Source organism: Thrips palmi, unplaced genomic scaffold (genome assembly GCF_012932325.1).
Source record: "Thrips palmi isolate BJ-2018 unplaced genomic scaffold, TpBJ-2018v1 HiC_scaffold_11, whole genome shotgun sequence".
Taxonomy (NCBI): domain Eukaryota; kingdom Metazoa; phylum Arthropoda; class Insecta; order Thysanoptera; family Thripidae; genus Thrips; species Thrips palmi.
In genome coordinates this window covers 5,046,205-5,061,139 of record NW_023144622.1, presented here as the reverse complement: position 1 = coordinate 5,061,139, position 14,935 = coordinate 5,046,205, and the positions used below count along the sequence as shown (strand labels likewise).

Below are 14,935 nucleotides of genomic sequence, written 5' to 3'. Positions count from 1 at the left end.
GATGTGGGTTACCCGCACGACTTGGTCCGGCTGCCTTGCTCGCCTTGGCGGCTTGGTGGCGGCCCGGGCGTTCTCCTACACGTACTTGCGGAGGAAGAGCCCCCGCCCCGCCCCGCCCCGCCCCGCCCCGCCCCGCCCGGCCGCTCATCTGATTTTAGTGGCGGGCTTTGCAACGCTTTGCAACTACACTACAAGCCAAGTACGGCGGCCCGGCACGCCAAAGGCAGGCGGCCGAGAAGGCAACCCAAAGCGGATTCGGCTCCGTGATTTCGATTTCTGCGGCGTGCGGTTTTCGTTTCCGTCGATAGCGATCCCGCGCACCGATTGGCGATCCCACCCGTCGGCCGTGGACAGGACGGACGCCCTGCTCGGAATGTTGCTTTCGCCAACGCTGTCTTCAAAATGTTATTTTCAGTTTCATATTTTATTTTCAAGTGTCACCTAATTTTTTTACGACTTGTGCTTTGCCCTGCTTCGCCACCTGCCCACTGCAATTAGCGGTTTGTCCTTTCCCAACGCAGCGAACCCTTGCCCGGCCGTCGGTGGGCCGTCCCAGGGCTGGCCCAGGGCTGGCCCGGGGACTCCAATGTCAAGGCTCTGGGCGGAGGCGGGGCGGGGCGTGGCGGGGCGGGTGGAAGCTGCTCCGGGCGGCTCGTCGAGGGAGTCGAGGGCGCCCGCCGGTTAGATAATGTGGACATTGCGTCATTTGTTTTGCTGCGCTCCGCCATGGCGTGGCGTGGCGTGGCACGGCGTGGCTCCGCGGCTCGGCTTATTTTGGGGCTGTGGGTCAGGGCGTGTGTGACACACAGTGTGTCGTCGGGCAGGCCGAGCCGGGACCGCGGAGGCGCGGCGATGCGGAGGCAGTGGCGCGGAAGGGGCCTGCTGCAGGTCCTGTAGGTCCTGCAGGTGTCGCCTCGGCGCGCACGTCGCGCACGTCGCCAGGCCAGCGCCTTGCGCGGAATGCCCGCCGCTCCAGAGGCTCGGCTGGAGTTTGGAGGCGTTCCAGCAGCCGGCCGGGACGGGCCGAGGGACGGCCGGTGTCGTGCCCCAGTCCCAGTCCAGGAAGGCGGCGTGGCGTGGCGCCGCGGTGCCGCCCGCCTTTTCAAAATGTCAGAAAGTTTTGGCGGGCCGTGCCCTGCGTGCGCTCCGCTGTTTCTGGGCCGGTGCGTCCCGCCCGGGCCGCCGCCGGGCCGTCCGGGACTCCGGCGCGCCGGTCCGCCGCCCGGCCGGACGGACGGCGTAGAAAATAGCGGTGACGCAAGGCCGGCGCGGCGCGCGAGTTCAAGTTCGCGGCGCGCGCTGGGATCGGTGCCGTACAGTGCCGCGGCGTGTTGGGCCAGGTCGCGACGCGGCGACGTGGGTGTCGGCCTCGGTTTCGCCCGCCCCGGGACTTCCCCAAAGGCGAGTGTTGCCGATTGGTTGCGCGAGGGTCGGGTCCACGCCGTGGTGGACCCGGCCGGTTTATGTCATACCTCACACCGGTAAAACAAAATCTCCTACTGAGAGTGAGAGCGCAGTGTTGACGGCAGGTCGTGAGCGAGAGGACGCCTCTTAGTGTCGCACCCCGTCGTTGCCCCCCACACATTCGCCACACCTCGCTGGCCGGGCGGGGCGGGGCGGCGGGGGTCCAGCCGCCCCCCCGATCGGTCGGCCCCGGAAACCGGTAAGTCGGTCAGGCGGCCATCTGGCTGCGGTAATGATATGCCGGTGCAGGGGACAAGCCGCTCTTTCAAAACGCGTTGATGGATGTAAAGCACTGGCTGCTGCTGCTGCACGCCGTGCGGCCGTTGCTCAAGGCGGCCGCCCCGCCGCGCCGCCCGGTGCTCCGGGTTGCCGACGTCGCCGGCGCACGCGCACGCTTCCTTGTGCGCACGGCTGGCTGGCTGCCTGGCCGGCTGGCTGGCTGCCTGGCTGGCCGCCTCCGGTTGCTGGTTTGGTTGGTCAAAAGATTGCGCTGTCGATGGCGCGCTGCGCGGTACGCGGTAACCTCCTTATGACTAAAGCGGCGGCGAGGGAGGAGGAGAAGAAGGAGAAGGGGCGTCCTGCTCGCTGTCGCCGCTCTGTCTCTCTCGCTCCGCCGCGGCACGCCCCGCGAGTGCGACAGAGACAGAGCGACCCAACGGTCCTCTGGAGTCGGCGGCCGGCGCTGCTGGCCGGTGTTATGGTCCGCCAACAAAGGCGATATGGAGCGGGATGAAGCCATTGCTCAGCCTCGGGGCGCTGCGATCGCGAAGGATCGCGTCGTCGCTCTGTCTCTCTCGCACTCGTGGGGCGTCCCGCAGGGGTGCGAGAGAGACAGAGCGACCTCGCTCGGCCGGCGCTGCACCCGCCAACCCCCTGCCGAGGGGTAATTTGAGCGCCACGCAATGCCATAGGCTTTGCCATAGGCTTTGCCATAGACTCTGCCATAGACTCTGCCGTGGGCAGGCGGGGCGGCCATGACAAGAGCGTCATTTCCTCATTAAGCGCGTAAGCACCTGCCACAATGCACCGGGGGGTAATGGGAAGAGAACGCGGGCACACACACAAACAAACACACGCGCACGCACACACACACATGCACACACACACACGCGCACTCGGGGGACGCAAGTAGTCGGACTATATTGCACTAAACTGCATATGAAACCCCCGGCGCGCTGGTGCAACTGCCGCGGGGAGTATTCGCTTCATGATCTGGCTGCAGTGCTGCAGCTGCGGGGCCCGCCTTGCCAGTGTACACACACGCACACAGTGGCCTATATTACGCGACGCGCACACAAATTGGCAGTGGGACTTACTTTCGCCCCGTCGTGCGGTTTCGAGATCTCGTCACCTGACCACGCTCCGTCCCCGTCCGGCTTGGCTGCGCCCTGCGCCCCCGAGCTATATCCAAGCGTCCCGCCCAGCCGGGCTCAAAATTTGTGCTTGAGTGGCGGCAGTGCAGTCCTAACGGAGGTCCCAGTCGGGCCGGGCTGGGCCAAGCGCCTGCCAAAGTCGGCCAGGCAACCCGCCGCGCATGTGTGCGTTACGGGCTGGCCTATCCTGCCGCGTGACAGGCGCTTGGCGACGTGGATATCTGTCTTATTTGTTGTTGTTGTTGTTGTTGTTGTTGTTGTTGTTGCTGGCTTGTCGGCTGGCTGGCTGTCCTACACGCCGCTTTACATAAACTAGGGACAGCCTGATTGCGGGCGGCCGGAGCTGGCAGCGCTACGGACAGCCAGTCCATCACCGCGCGCGTCGCGTTTGATGGAACTGTAAATCGTTCGGCGGCCGTTTTTACAGTGGCCACGGCGGCGACCTGGCCGTCCCGGCTGTCCCGGCGCCGTACGCACGTGGTTATCTAACGGAGGCGCTCTTCCGGTGGCGAGGACGACCGCGAGGACCGGCACGGCGGCACGGCGGCACGGCCCGCGGCCCCACCCACCACGAAGGCCGCCGTCGTCGGCGTGCTCTACTCCATCACCCGGCGCGTCGCCGCCGCCCTGTGTTGACGGCACGATGCCGACCGCTCTGTCTCTCTCGCGCTCGTAAGGGTGCGAGAGAGACAGAGCGACGACGGGCGGAGTGCAGGTGCACTGGGGACGCTGCCTGAAACTGGCTGGCGCGGGGTTTGGCCGGAGTGTCGCGGAAGCGCCTATCGGTTTGGGCCGGCTCGATGTGCATAACACTCGGCTGGATTGAGTCTGTCTGGAGTCTGGCGAAGTGACGCAGGCGTCTGGAGGCCGGCCCAGGCCCGGCCGTGTGTGCCGTACTCGTACTCCCCCACGTAGCGCGGCTAATCTCGACTGCCTCCGTGCCGCCGCGCCGTGCCGCGCCGCGAATGGGAATGTGTTTTGTGTAAACTCCCCGCCGTTGCCAGCGTAATCGCTTATAAAACGTCCCGGCGCCTCAATGCAGCCGCGCTCCGCCAACGCAACGGTGGGTGCATACGAGCCGAGCCGGGGCGATGTGCCGGCCGGGCCGCGCGCGCCGGGCCGAGCCGAGCCGGTGATGCGACGCACCTAGTTAAATGTTCCCACGCTGTGAACGAGCAGGTGGGGCCGCACAGGACGCCCGGCACCTTTTGTTCCTTGTTTTGGCCTGTGCATGTGTGAGTGTGTGTTTGCGCCCGTGTCGGTGTGTAGTCTGCGTTCTATATAGGCCATGGCGCCGCAGCGGCCCCGGCACGCCCCATGAGATCCCGCACGCGAAGTTCCTCTCCTCTTGTTCCCCTCCCTCTCCCCCCTCCCCTCCTTCCGGACTGCTCCTCTCCCTTTCCGGCCGGACTGAGCGCGTCCTGTCCCCTTTCCCCGGTTGTTCCGTTTTCGTGCCGGAGACCCGGGACGCGGGACGCGGGCCCAGCCAGGCGGCCGCCGTGTCTTCCTCGGCATACCTTGGAACAGAGCCGCTTCCCCGTGGTCGGCGTGGCCATGCCGCCCGTTGGATTGGACCGCGCGGGCGTGCCGCGGATTCCGCGGCCCCGCGGCCTGCATGTGTCGTCGCGGTCCACGGCGCCTGCCGCCGGAACGCCCGGAACGCCCGGAGCGCGCTGCTGCGAACCGGCGCGCCTTTTTTGCCCCGCGGGTATTTGAACCCGGGGCGGCGGTTCAGGAAGGACGACGGTGCGGTGCCGTTGTCGCATGCGCCGAGGACGCGCGTCTTTTTGTCTTTCCGTGACGACACCGCCGCCCGCGTGGGGTCCCCGTCGTACCTCCCGTGGTCGAACACCTGTCGCCGGTACACGCACCGCGCCGCACCGCGCCGCGCCGCCGCGCCCCTGTCCCCCGCCGCGGCCCCGTCGGCCCCAGGCTGAGCGGCCGGGACTGTTGCAATACGGGCAGGAAGTCACATCGCCACACCCCGCGCGCAGCGGCCAGGGCGGCGGCGGCCAGGGCGGCAGCCCGCGGCGCGAGTGACGCGTGCCGACGTGACGGCCTCCACGTGCACGCCAAGAGGTGGCCGTCGAAGGTGGCCGTCAAGGGGGAGGCCTTTCGGGGTGGCCGTCAGCGTCAGGGTTTTCCCGTCAGGACCTGGCCGTCAAGGGGTAGTGGTGGCCGCCGAGGTGTCCGAGGGGTGGACCTTTGTCCTTGAAGTGTATCCTGCGCGTGACGAAGAGCGTTCTCGAAGAGTCCAAGCCGCCGATTCTGGAATTATTCCACAGCTCCTTTCACCTTTCTTTTTTCTCGAGATTTTCGTCTTGTACGGGAAACATTTGCATAGAAAAAGGGGAAAAAAACCCGCAGCCTGCATCGGTCGCCCAAGTCCCTTATACAACTTTCTCATGGCAGTCGGGAGTGACGATCGTCAAAGTTTTATTATTGTTGTCTAATCGGGTTGGTGGCGTGTTATGTGTGTCCCGCGGCTCCCTGCCGCGCCCGCGATAGGGTGGAATTAAATCAACGGCCGTTTTGGAAAATTTTAAGCTCCTGGAAAACGGGCAGTTAGCTTGAGCGGAGGTACTTGGTTCTTGTGCTGTTCCAGCTCCAGGCCCGTCCAGCTTCCTCTAGCTCTAGCAGTCGGAATCTGAGAGTCGTCTCTCTGTCTCTCTCGCACCCACGCAGAGCGCCGTGAGTGCGAGAGAGACGGAGCGCGGTGCAGCGGCGCGGCAGGCGCCACGTGCCGCGGGTCACGTCCGCACTTCGCGCCGGCGGACCGATCCCGAACGGCAGTTCGGTCGCTCTGTCTCTCTCGCACTCGCGGGGCGCTCCGGGCAGGTGCGAGAGAGACGGCGCTCGGAATCGGTCTGCCGTCCACTTTGACTGCAGAGGGCGCCAACAACGGTCTTTTCCCCCTCAAACGACCGGCGGCCGGCCAGCGCGGAGGCGGCCGCGGTGTCTTTTTATTTTAGCAGATATTTCGCGCGGCGATCGTAACCGCCGCTTCCGGTGGAGGCGATGACGTCTCCGGCGGACGTGGTGGTCGTCGCCGCGTGGCCTCGTGGGGCTCGTCGTTTTCAGCTGACGCGGTTGGTTACGCCTGACCGGCCGGGCCGCCGTGCCCACCTGGCCCACCGGGCCCCCGCCCACCGCGCCGACTGGAGCAGCCCCCGGCCCCCAGCCTCCAGCGATGCGGTCGGGTCGGCAGAAGTCAAACTAATGCGATGTGTCGAGCTTTTGGGGTCAAACAGTGGCTTGCATCAGGGGCCGCCGGGTCGCCCCGCCCCGCCCCGCCCCGCCCCGCCCCAGGAAGGAACCGGCAGACGAACTCGCGCGCCGAGGCGGTCTCATAAGTTCATGTCCGAAACGGGCTCTTCGTGCACTGGCCGTTGCGCCACGCCGACCGCGGCCCGTTGCGGCCGCCGGGCACCGACGGCCCCCGCTGGTGTCATCGGCCAATTACCATACGTGCGCCTGGCTTGGCTTGGCTGCCGCCGCGGCGCCTCGGCCTGCCCGCTGGAGAGACGCCCGCCGCCGTGGCCGGGGGTATGGACGGCGCCGCGGCCGGTGGACACGCGCGGAGTATCGCCGCTACTCGGGTAGTTGCCGTGTCGTCGGTTCTAATGCCGCGCGCGCTCCAAGCGTCGTGGGGTATAGACGTTTAGTTTTAACCGCTTCCAGCGTCGTGGGGTATAGACGCTTAGTTTTAACCGCTTCCAGCGTCGTGGGGTATTGACGTTTAGTTTTAACCGCTTCCAGCGTCGTGGGGGTATAGACGCTTAGTTTTTGTTACCATTCTCCACTGGCAAGGGATGTCGCCTGCAACACGTGTGAGCTTCCGCTTGTTTCCCCATTTTTGGTTGTAAGTAGCGAATTAATTGTGATCCCGGCGCGTGGGGTATTGCCAATGTTGTACCCTAGTTCTCTCTCTCTATTCGATGCGCAATCGGTCATAATTTCCATTTGTTTGCTTTCAGGTATGTGTTCCGGTGGAAACGAGGCGGGTCCAACACTCTGGTAATTCACAAATTTATTTCTATTTACAAAACTCAGTTTACAATGTACACAACACTACGTAAAAAAATAAATTACACTTGGCAGACTTAATGTAACTAGGTCACGTAATTACTATCGCGAATATGTACAGCACACCCTCTACGAATCGAGAATGGGCCCGGACCTGGATTCTTCCTGTTTGTTAGAGGGTGTACAATAAATAAACCGGCAGAATAACAACAATAACAACAACAACAAAGGTAACAACATCACCCTCCCGGCAACCCATTTCAGTCTGCTTGGGTTCAGTATCGGACTTGTATGGCTACGTCCCGCGAACCGCGCCTGCTTGGCACATGAGTTAGAGAGAGTACGATTCATTTCACCGCCATAAAAAATTTGGCGGTCGCAGTTTGCAAAAATATTTCCTAAAAGGCAGTTAACATCACAGGGGCAAGGCTGCCCCCTCTGCCCGTGACTAGCATCGAACGGGCTCAACTAGTTCCCCCATTCTGACCATGGCTGGGGCTCATGCTTCAACATGCGGTCCTTTGAAGATTTTTGTTTTCTAAATAATTAAAAGGAGACCCGATTTTTTTTGAGTCCGAAAATGATGTCCTCCGGTAAAAGGGACGCCCGGTCCCAGTTTGGCCCCGTCTACGTGGTCTTGACGCCCCAGTCCTCCTTGATCATGTCGGCCGCCTTCTCGCCGATCATGATGACGGGGGCGTTGGGGTTGCCCGACACGATCTGCGGCATGATGGAGGCGTCGACGACGCGCAGCCGCTGCACGCCGTAGACGCGCAGGCGGGGGTCCACGACGGCGTCCGGGTCCGTGATGGGCCCCATCTTGCAGGTGCCGGTGGGGTGGTAGATGGTGAAGGTGAAGTGGCGGATGGCGCACTCCCAGTAGGCGTCCGAGTCGAAGGGGTGGTGGCGGCAGCCCGGCATGGGCGTGGTGAGCGGCCGCGACGCGAAGCGCTGGAAGGCCGTGGTGTTGGACACGGCGTTGGCGATGCGGATGCCCTCGATGAGCACGTCGATGTCCTCGCGGTGCGCGAAGTAGTTGGGCTCGATGAGCGGGTAGTGCAGCGGGTTGCGGCTCTTGAGTCGCACCCAGCCCGAACTCTTGGGTCGCAGCAGCAGCGGCAGGATGGTCCACGTCTCCGCGTTGACCAGCGGCTTGTACATGGTGTTGTACACGCGGTCGCGCAGCCCCAGGATCTTCCGGATCTGCTCGCCGCCGTCCGAGTTGACGGAGCTGGGCGCGAAGTGGAACTGGATGTCCGGGAAGTCGATGGACTTGTTGGCGTACTTAGAGTTGACGAAGGCGAGGCCCTCGACGCCGCCGGTCGTGAGCGGCCCTCGCTCGTTGAAGATGTACTCCAGGCCCACGGCCACGGTCTGGAAGCGCGACTTCTTGAAGGTGACGGGCTCGTCCACCAGGTACGTGAGCCCGCCCAGCCCGACGTGGTCCTGCAGGTTGTGGCCCACCTTGAGGTCGGCCACCACGGGGATGCCCAGCTCCTGCAGGTGCGCGCGCGGGCCCACGCCCGACACCATGAGCAGCTGCGGAGAGCCGATGGCGCCCGACGACAGGATCACCTGCAAGGAGAGAGCAGTTGAACGCGGCGATACCCCACGCAGTCCGGTCTGAAAGCGGTCCGGGCGGCGTTATGCATTGCGTCGGTACCCAAGTGAGAATGTCGCCTGTGACGATAACTCTTGCAGCTAACGGAACTGGCTTTGTTGTTTTGAAAGTCCCCCGCGACGTGGGGTATGGACACGCTTACCTCTCTGCGCACGCGGACGACCTGCTTGCGACTGCCGCGCATGAACTGCACGCCGTACGCGAACGGGATGGCGCCGCTGCCCGTCTTGTCGCTGGAAGTCTGCCCCGGGTCGATGAGCACCTTGAGGGCCTGCGCCTTGAGCGCCACGTGGAGGTTGTTGCGCAGGCGGACGGGCCGCAGGAACGCCTTGGCAGTGGAGCAGCGCGACCCGCGCCGGATGGTGAGCTGCGACAGCATGAAGCCGGCCTGCTTGGCGCCGTTGATGTCCCGGTTCGGGTACCTGCGGGAGGAAGGCAGTGGCTAGGTCAGAGTCAGTTCTAATTTCAACAACACACCTGGTTTTACCCGCGGCGGACGTACCCGAGCTCGACGCCGGCCTGCACGAAGGCGAGGGACAGCGGCGTCCGCCAGGGCGCCTCCTGCACCGTGAGGTAGCCGCCGGTGCCGTGGTACGGCGTGCGCGCCAGGTAGGGGTTGCGGTTGTCCTCGCTCTTCTTGAAGTACGGCAGCACGCTGTCGTAGCCCCAGCCCGGGTTGCCCAGCTGCTCCCAGTTGTCGTAGTCGTAGCGGTTGCCGCGCACGTAGATCATGGCGTTGAGCACGGAGGAGCCGCCGAGCACCTTGCCGCGCGGCCAGTTGCAGCGGTCGCCGTTCATGGCCAGGCAGTAGGCCGCGTCGCCGCCTGCACGAGGGGAAAGGGTGCGTTAGTTCGGCGGCAGCCCTCTAGCTGCCCATGTACGTCAAACACGTCAACGCCTTAATGGCGCGGCATGGCGGAAAGGCCGCCGTCGGGCCGCGCACGCAATCCTGCAGGAGGCGGTCAAGTCCCGCGTCCGGAAACGTGTTATTTGCGAGTGCGCGCCGCTTCACTTTCAGGGTAATGACTCGCGCTCCTTGTCTTTACTCTTTCCCGCGCGTTATGAATGCGTGCAATCCGCGTTTTCGGAGTTTGCCTGAGTTTTTTTTCCAGCCCGGCGAGCGGTTGCAGCGGTGGCCGCGAGAGTAGTGTGCGACGGCTCGCTGGAGGCTCGGCGGCTCGCTGGGGGCTTCCGGACTGGAGAGCGAGCCGCGAGCCGTGTGCAAAGCTGCCTGCCGCCCTTCCGTGAGAATTCCTCGCGGCTATGCAACGTCCCCCGGACGCCCCGGCCGCCCCTGGCCGCGGGGGGCATCCTCGTCGAAGGGCCGATGACGCGTCCGTTAGCTAATCTGTTACCACACTCATCAACACCTCTGCGACATCTTCTCTTGCGGCACTATTGTTGCGCCGCGAGGCCCGTGGGAACCTCGGCGACGTCGCCGCGCTGTCTCCACCGCCCGCCACAGTGCGTTCGCAGCCTTGTGAAGCCTGTCTTCGCCACGATTAAGATACACTGGTTAACACGAAAAGGCGACTCCTGGGGCGGAAACCGGCGCGCGGATAGAGTCAATCACTCTCAAGTACGCAGTCCGGGGACTTGCCTGGCGGCGACGTCTTGTACTGCCAGTCCATGTCCGAGAGCTGCAGGTAGCCGGCGAGGGAGGGCACGTCGGAGATCTCGGTCTCATCGCCGCCGGCCTCCAGCAGCAGCACGGTCCAGTCGGTGACCTCGGACAGGCGGTTGGCCAGCACCGCCCCCGCCGAGCCGCCGCCCACGATGACGAAGTCGTACACCGGCAGCACCTGGGGGACAGAGGTGGCCGTCAACAGAGGTGGTCGTCGCCGCGGTGGTCGCGGTGGTCCCGGTCCATAGGGGTCCAGGGCGGCTTGCACATAAACTGTTTCACGACCTGTTGCGTCAGGCCCGGCGACGGAAGGGCCGAAGCCGACGGCGCGTGAAAACACACTGTCATTGTCATTTGATCGGCCTGCCGCGGCCCGCCGGCGCGCAGCTCGGTGCGGCGGTAGTGCCGGGGGTCCCGAATGAGCCCCGAACTCCCCGTCGACGTCGCTAAGCGCCGCTCGTTTTTGCGCGACACGCTCGTTAGTACTGACACACATACATCGGTGCGGGTACTTCCCCGCGGAGTGCACTGTCAAACCGATTTAGTCAAATCTACCTCCTTTCTCTGACCCTGAATTCCCTGGACACTCATTAGATAACAGACAGCCAGGTGATGATTGGCTGTTTCCTTTCTCTCCTGGTCGTGTTGACCTTCTTGCACCGACAGTCGTGCAGGACTGGATGGCGCTGCTTGTTTTGGCGGTTATGGGTGCCTTATGTCCGCGCGGCGGCACGCGACGGCCGGCGCGCCCGTGATGCAAGATTTGAAAGGAAACGACGATGATAATTAGGAAACGCGAAAGGAAATGCGCGTGCTGATTTTAGCGTGTCGGAGTCCTTTCTCTGGCAGCGTATGCTAAAGGCCTGCTAAAAGCCGCACCGCCGGCGTCGTCATAATGTTTGTCTTTCTTTCTGCGTGAGGCGGAGTGACGCCACGCCGTGCTCTGCCTCACTCGCACCCCTGCAGGGAGCCCCGCGAGTGCGAGAGAGACAGGTCACGGCTCGGAATCGGGCTGCGCGACCTGCCCCAAGCTCTTGAACCACTTTGTTCTTTGACGGCTTGGTGCGCGCGCAAACGACCCGGGCAGCCGGCGCCGCTTTTTATGGAGGAAGTGTGCGGCGTCTGTCTGCCTGGCCGTCTGTTGTCCGTCCGTCTGTGCAAAGCGTTAGCTGCTTGTGTGCACTCATTGCATCATGGCCTACCCAAAGGAGCATCTCGCCGGCGCGCCTGGCTGGCTGGCTCGGCCCGGCTCGCTGGGCTTCCGTGCCGGCTAGGTTATCGCGCGCAGGCGACGCCAGGCGACGCGCTCGTGCCCCGACGGCGTCGTGCCCGTCGGTGTGCTTGACGGCGTGCTCGATGTTGAGAGGGTTATGGCCACGTGAGTAACGACCGGGCGCCGCGCAGTGTCAAGTATGGGTCGTGAAGCGTGAAGACGATTATTTAAGACTACCGTTTGACCCCGTTTCTTCGCCCGTCTGTCTGCCTGTGCGTCTGTCTGTGTTCACTCACCTCGCGCACGTCGATGGGCCTGGACTCCGGGTCGATGGCGGTGTACCTCATGAAGATCATCCCTATGGCGACCAGCGGGACCAGCCCCAGCGCCATGGAGGCCCCCCCGCTCCCCAGGAGGGGCAGGGCGGGCAGTGCGGGGGCCATGGTGGGGCCTGCGACAAAGAAAAATGATTGAAGAGGAATTTCAGCTGCGAGGGGCAGGCCTTTGGCCTCGATGCTGTTTAGGCAGCCAAAAATATGTATTTACTTGACAAACAGTTCTGAAGACCAAAGAGCAAAATGCTTGCAGCGATAAAAAGATTTTGAAAATTTGAGTGAATGGCCTGTTAGGTTAGCGCAGTTAGGTCGATTCATGGGCTGCATCCCAGCCTGCGGTACGTACCCCCAGTTTCGCCGAGTACTACCTATGGTCTCCCGGTGACAAGTGCCGCTGTTTTAGCCTCCCGGACATCCTCTGGGGCATCCTGGAACAAGAGCAGCAAATATTCGTCAAGATTCCGGCACTTGGATTGCGCGCCGCAAGCAAACCCCCTTCCTTATTCATAGTTTTTGGCGCCGGCCGTCTCGCACGTGTTATTTTTGCGCGAGTGGCGGCAGACCATTTCCTTCCGGCATGCTCGCGTGCGCCCCGCGTGCGCGTCACGCCGCCGCGTGTGCCATGTGTGGCGCGTGCCTTGGAGTCCCCGTCGCGCGCGCCGCCCGGGCCACGCTGTCGCAAGCGCGGCCGAGCGCGGCCACCCCTAGTTTGGGCGCGCTTACAACAGAAAAAATAACAAAAATGCCAACAGAAACAACAAGAGCAACAATCTCGGGTGGCCAGTTTACTCAAGGGGAAGGTTATCGGTTTTTCCGCTCGGCATTTTGAAGGACGATCGATGTTATCGAGATGCAGATCAGAGGTGTTGCGCATGTGCTGTGTGTATTTCGTTTCAGACCTGCTATATTCGGGGCAAACCCGGCCGATTGTTGCATAGCCCTCCTGACCACCAGCGGTGGCCACAGTCGCTCTGACACCTTGCCTCACGGGCATTCTTCTTCTTCTTGCCCCTCTGCTTGTCCTCCTCCCTCTCCTCCCCCGGCTCATGGTCGCCGCAGTGCAGCCCGTCCGAGCGTGCAGAATGGTCACACAGGCCACGCATCGCCCGGTGCGGGGGCGGGCCGGGCGGGCTTAGAGCTGGGAGGCCGCCGAACTGGGTCAAGTTTGCGGGTTACGTCAGCGTTTTTCCATACCGCCCGCTTTCGTAGGGATGGCTCCTGTTGCCAGTGAAGGCGGTGCTAAAGCCCCCAGCTGGCTTTATTTTTTATTTATTTATATTCGTATATATTTTTATTTGGGCCGGTCAGCCGATGCACGGCGCGGCCCCGAACCGGATCAGTCGGTTTGGAAGTGGCGCTCCCCAAGATCCAACACCACATAACACTTTCCCTGCAGCCGTGCGTGCTGATGACGCGCGCACGGACGTGTGTACGTGTGTGTGTGTGTGTGTGTGTGTGTGTGTACGTGTGTGTGAGTGTACGTGCCACGGGCCTGTCAAAGTATTCGGTCCACGCGTGTGTCGTCTAGGTTAGGTCATCCCCGATCGTCCGTCCGATAGTGCACGGCTGCGGCGTGGCCAATGCCTGTTGCCTCCAAAACGGCACGGTTGTTTAGCACGTCCATGCGCCCCTGGGGAAAGAGGTCTGCCATTCTATACTCCAAAAATACACAAAAAAAACACACTTTTCTTTTTTGAAAATCGCCGTGAGTTGTTTGCGTGTCCCGTTAGGTTTGTTGCTTGCATGTGCGTGTGCTGTGTGTGTGTCTGTGCGTGTGTGCGAGCGCGCGAGTGTGTTTATTGACGTGCAAGGTGGTTTGGGACCTTCCCATGCCGACTGCGTCCGTCCAGATTCCGACCGCCTCTTCCTCCGTCCGCCGTCCGTCCGTCTGCGTCCACTTCCTCCCCTTCCTCCGGCCCTGATTCCGCTGCTCAGACTGTTGCGTAACTTTCGATGTGAGCCTTACACCATGTTGTTGGCTGCGCGGGCTCGGACCCCTCACCGGCCCCCGGGGCCCGGGCCGGCCCAGGCCTCAGGGCGCGGTGGGGGGAGCGGCCGGCGAGAAGGCCCGAGCGTTGAGGTCTCCAAGCAAGCAAGCACTCGAATGCACCCACCAAACACTTGTACAGTACCAACTGTGACTGACAAGCACTGGCCGTCGTCCCTGACCACATCCCCGTCCACGACATTGTCTGAGCCCCAAGGGCGTGCGGTGGCGGGGCGGTGTCGCCAAGCTGTCCGGTGTTTTGAAACGCACCGCGTGCCGACGGTTTTGCAGCGTCTAGATTGGCGCCAGTTTTTAAACTCTTTTCCCCGCGTTTTTGTTTGAGGAAAAGAGACACGCACACCTACACACTCACGACACACACACACACAGCCACACACACTGTTGTCCGTCGTCTTGGTTTCCGCGGAGAATGCGGCCCCGTCGACTGTAGAAAGGAGTGTTCCCCGCTGGGAGTGGCAACTTTGCAGTCCCGCCTCGCAGTGGTGTGAGGCACAATTGGATTACTTCTCCGAGGACGAGGGGGTGGGGCGGGGGGACACTCACCTAGAGCCGCGACAAGTCGTCGGTAATCCCTGTAACGATCCGGTGCGGCATCACGTCACTTTCACACACACACTTGCACACTGCACTAGGTATCGCGCGCACACACACAGACACAGAAACACACTGAATGCACTCGCGACGGGGTGGTGCGCGGGGCGGCGCTGGCACGGGCGTGCGCCGGCGTGCAGGTGTCACGAGGAACTGGCCGGCCGAGCCCCGCAGCCCCACGCAGCGCGGCACTCCAGCCGGCGAGCCGCGCCCCTCCCCTCCCCGCCACCCCCACCCCCGCACCTCTGGGCCCCCACCCCGCCCCGCTCCCCTGCCGCGGAGGCTGTTCCTGCCGAACGCACCCAGAGGACCAGCGGCCACAAAAGGCCCAGTTGGCGGAGTCCTAAATCTAGGGCTTGAGGAAAGAGTGTTCTCGTCCGGAGAGATTTTCGTGGGATTATGCTTGTCATTATAATACCACAACCAGGTAGGAGCATCACACAATCACTCTTTTTCGGTCGATTTTCCACGTTGTTTGGTTCCTCGATTCTTGACTGACGTTAGAAGGTGCCATCCCTCGCGCACTGTGCAATCTTCTTTCCTTGTTTTTTTTCCTTTACTTCATTTTAAGGCAGCTTGGCTTGCTCGCTCCGCTGCGCCTCCCGAGGTGCGCGTCGCCAGCCTCGCGTTTCCGGACCGTGCTGCAGCGCTGCAGCTCGGCGCGCGTTGCACAAAGACAC

General features: G+C 62.9%; 2 protein-coding genes across 2 annotated transcripts in view; one reads left to right on the top strand and one right to left on the bottom strand.

The window, feature by feature from the left end:
- The window catches only part of LOC117639427 (flotillin-2), a 100,162-nt gene that overhangs the window by 34,043 nt on the left and 51,184 nt on the right, over window positions 1–14,935 (top strand). The gene's annotated exons all lie outside the window — the stretch shown is intronic.
- LOC117639426 (glucose dehydrogenase [FAD, quinone]) lies at window positions 6,849–14,389 on the bottom strand. The gene is made up of 7 exons (XM_034375059.1): window positions 14,208–14,389; window positions 12,003–12,084; window positions 11,618–11,772; window positions 10,085–10,286; window positions 8,987–9,308; window positions 8,627–8,906; window positions 6,849–8,438 (listed from the first exon to the last, which is right to left on the bottom strand). The coding sequence occupies exons 3-7, from the start codon at window positions 11,762–11,764 to the stop codon at window positions 7,491–7,493; spliced, it is 1,899 nt and encodes a 632-aa protein (XP_034230950.1). The 5' UTR covers window positions 11,765–11,772; window positions 12,003–12,084; window positions 14,208–14,389; the 3' UTR covers window positions 6,849–7,490.

Bases quoted from the DNA above. Each gene is read 5' to 3' on its own strand.
- LOC117639426 (XM_034375059.1), bottom strand. From the start codon at position 11,764: ATGGCCCCCGCACTGCCCGCCCTGCCCCTCCTGGGGAGCGGGGGGGCC. The intron at 10,287-11,617 runs GTGAGTGAACAC...TCTGTCCCCCAG, and splicing joins GGCCCATCGACGTGCGCGAG to GTGCTGCCGGTGTACGACTT. The intron at 9,309-10,084 runs GCAAGTCCCCGG...CCCCTCGTGCAG, and splicing joins GTACAAGACGTCGCCGCCAG to GCGGCGACGCGGCCTACTGC.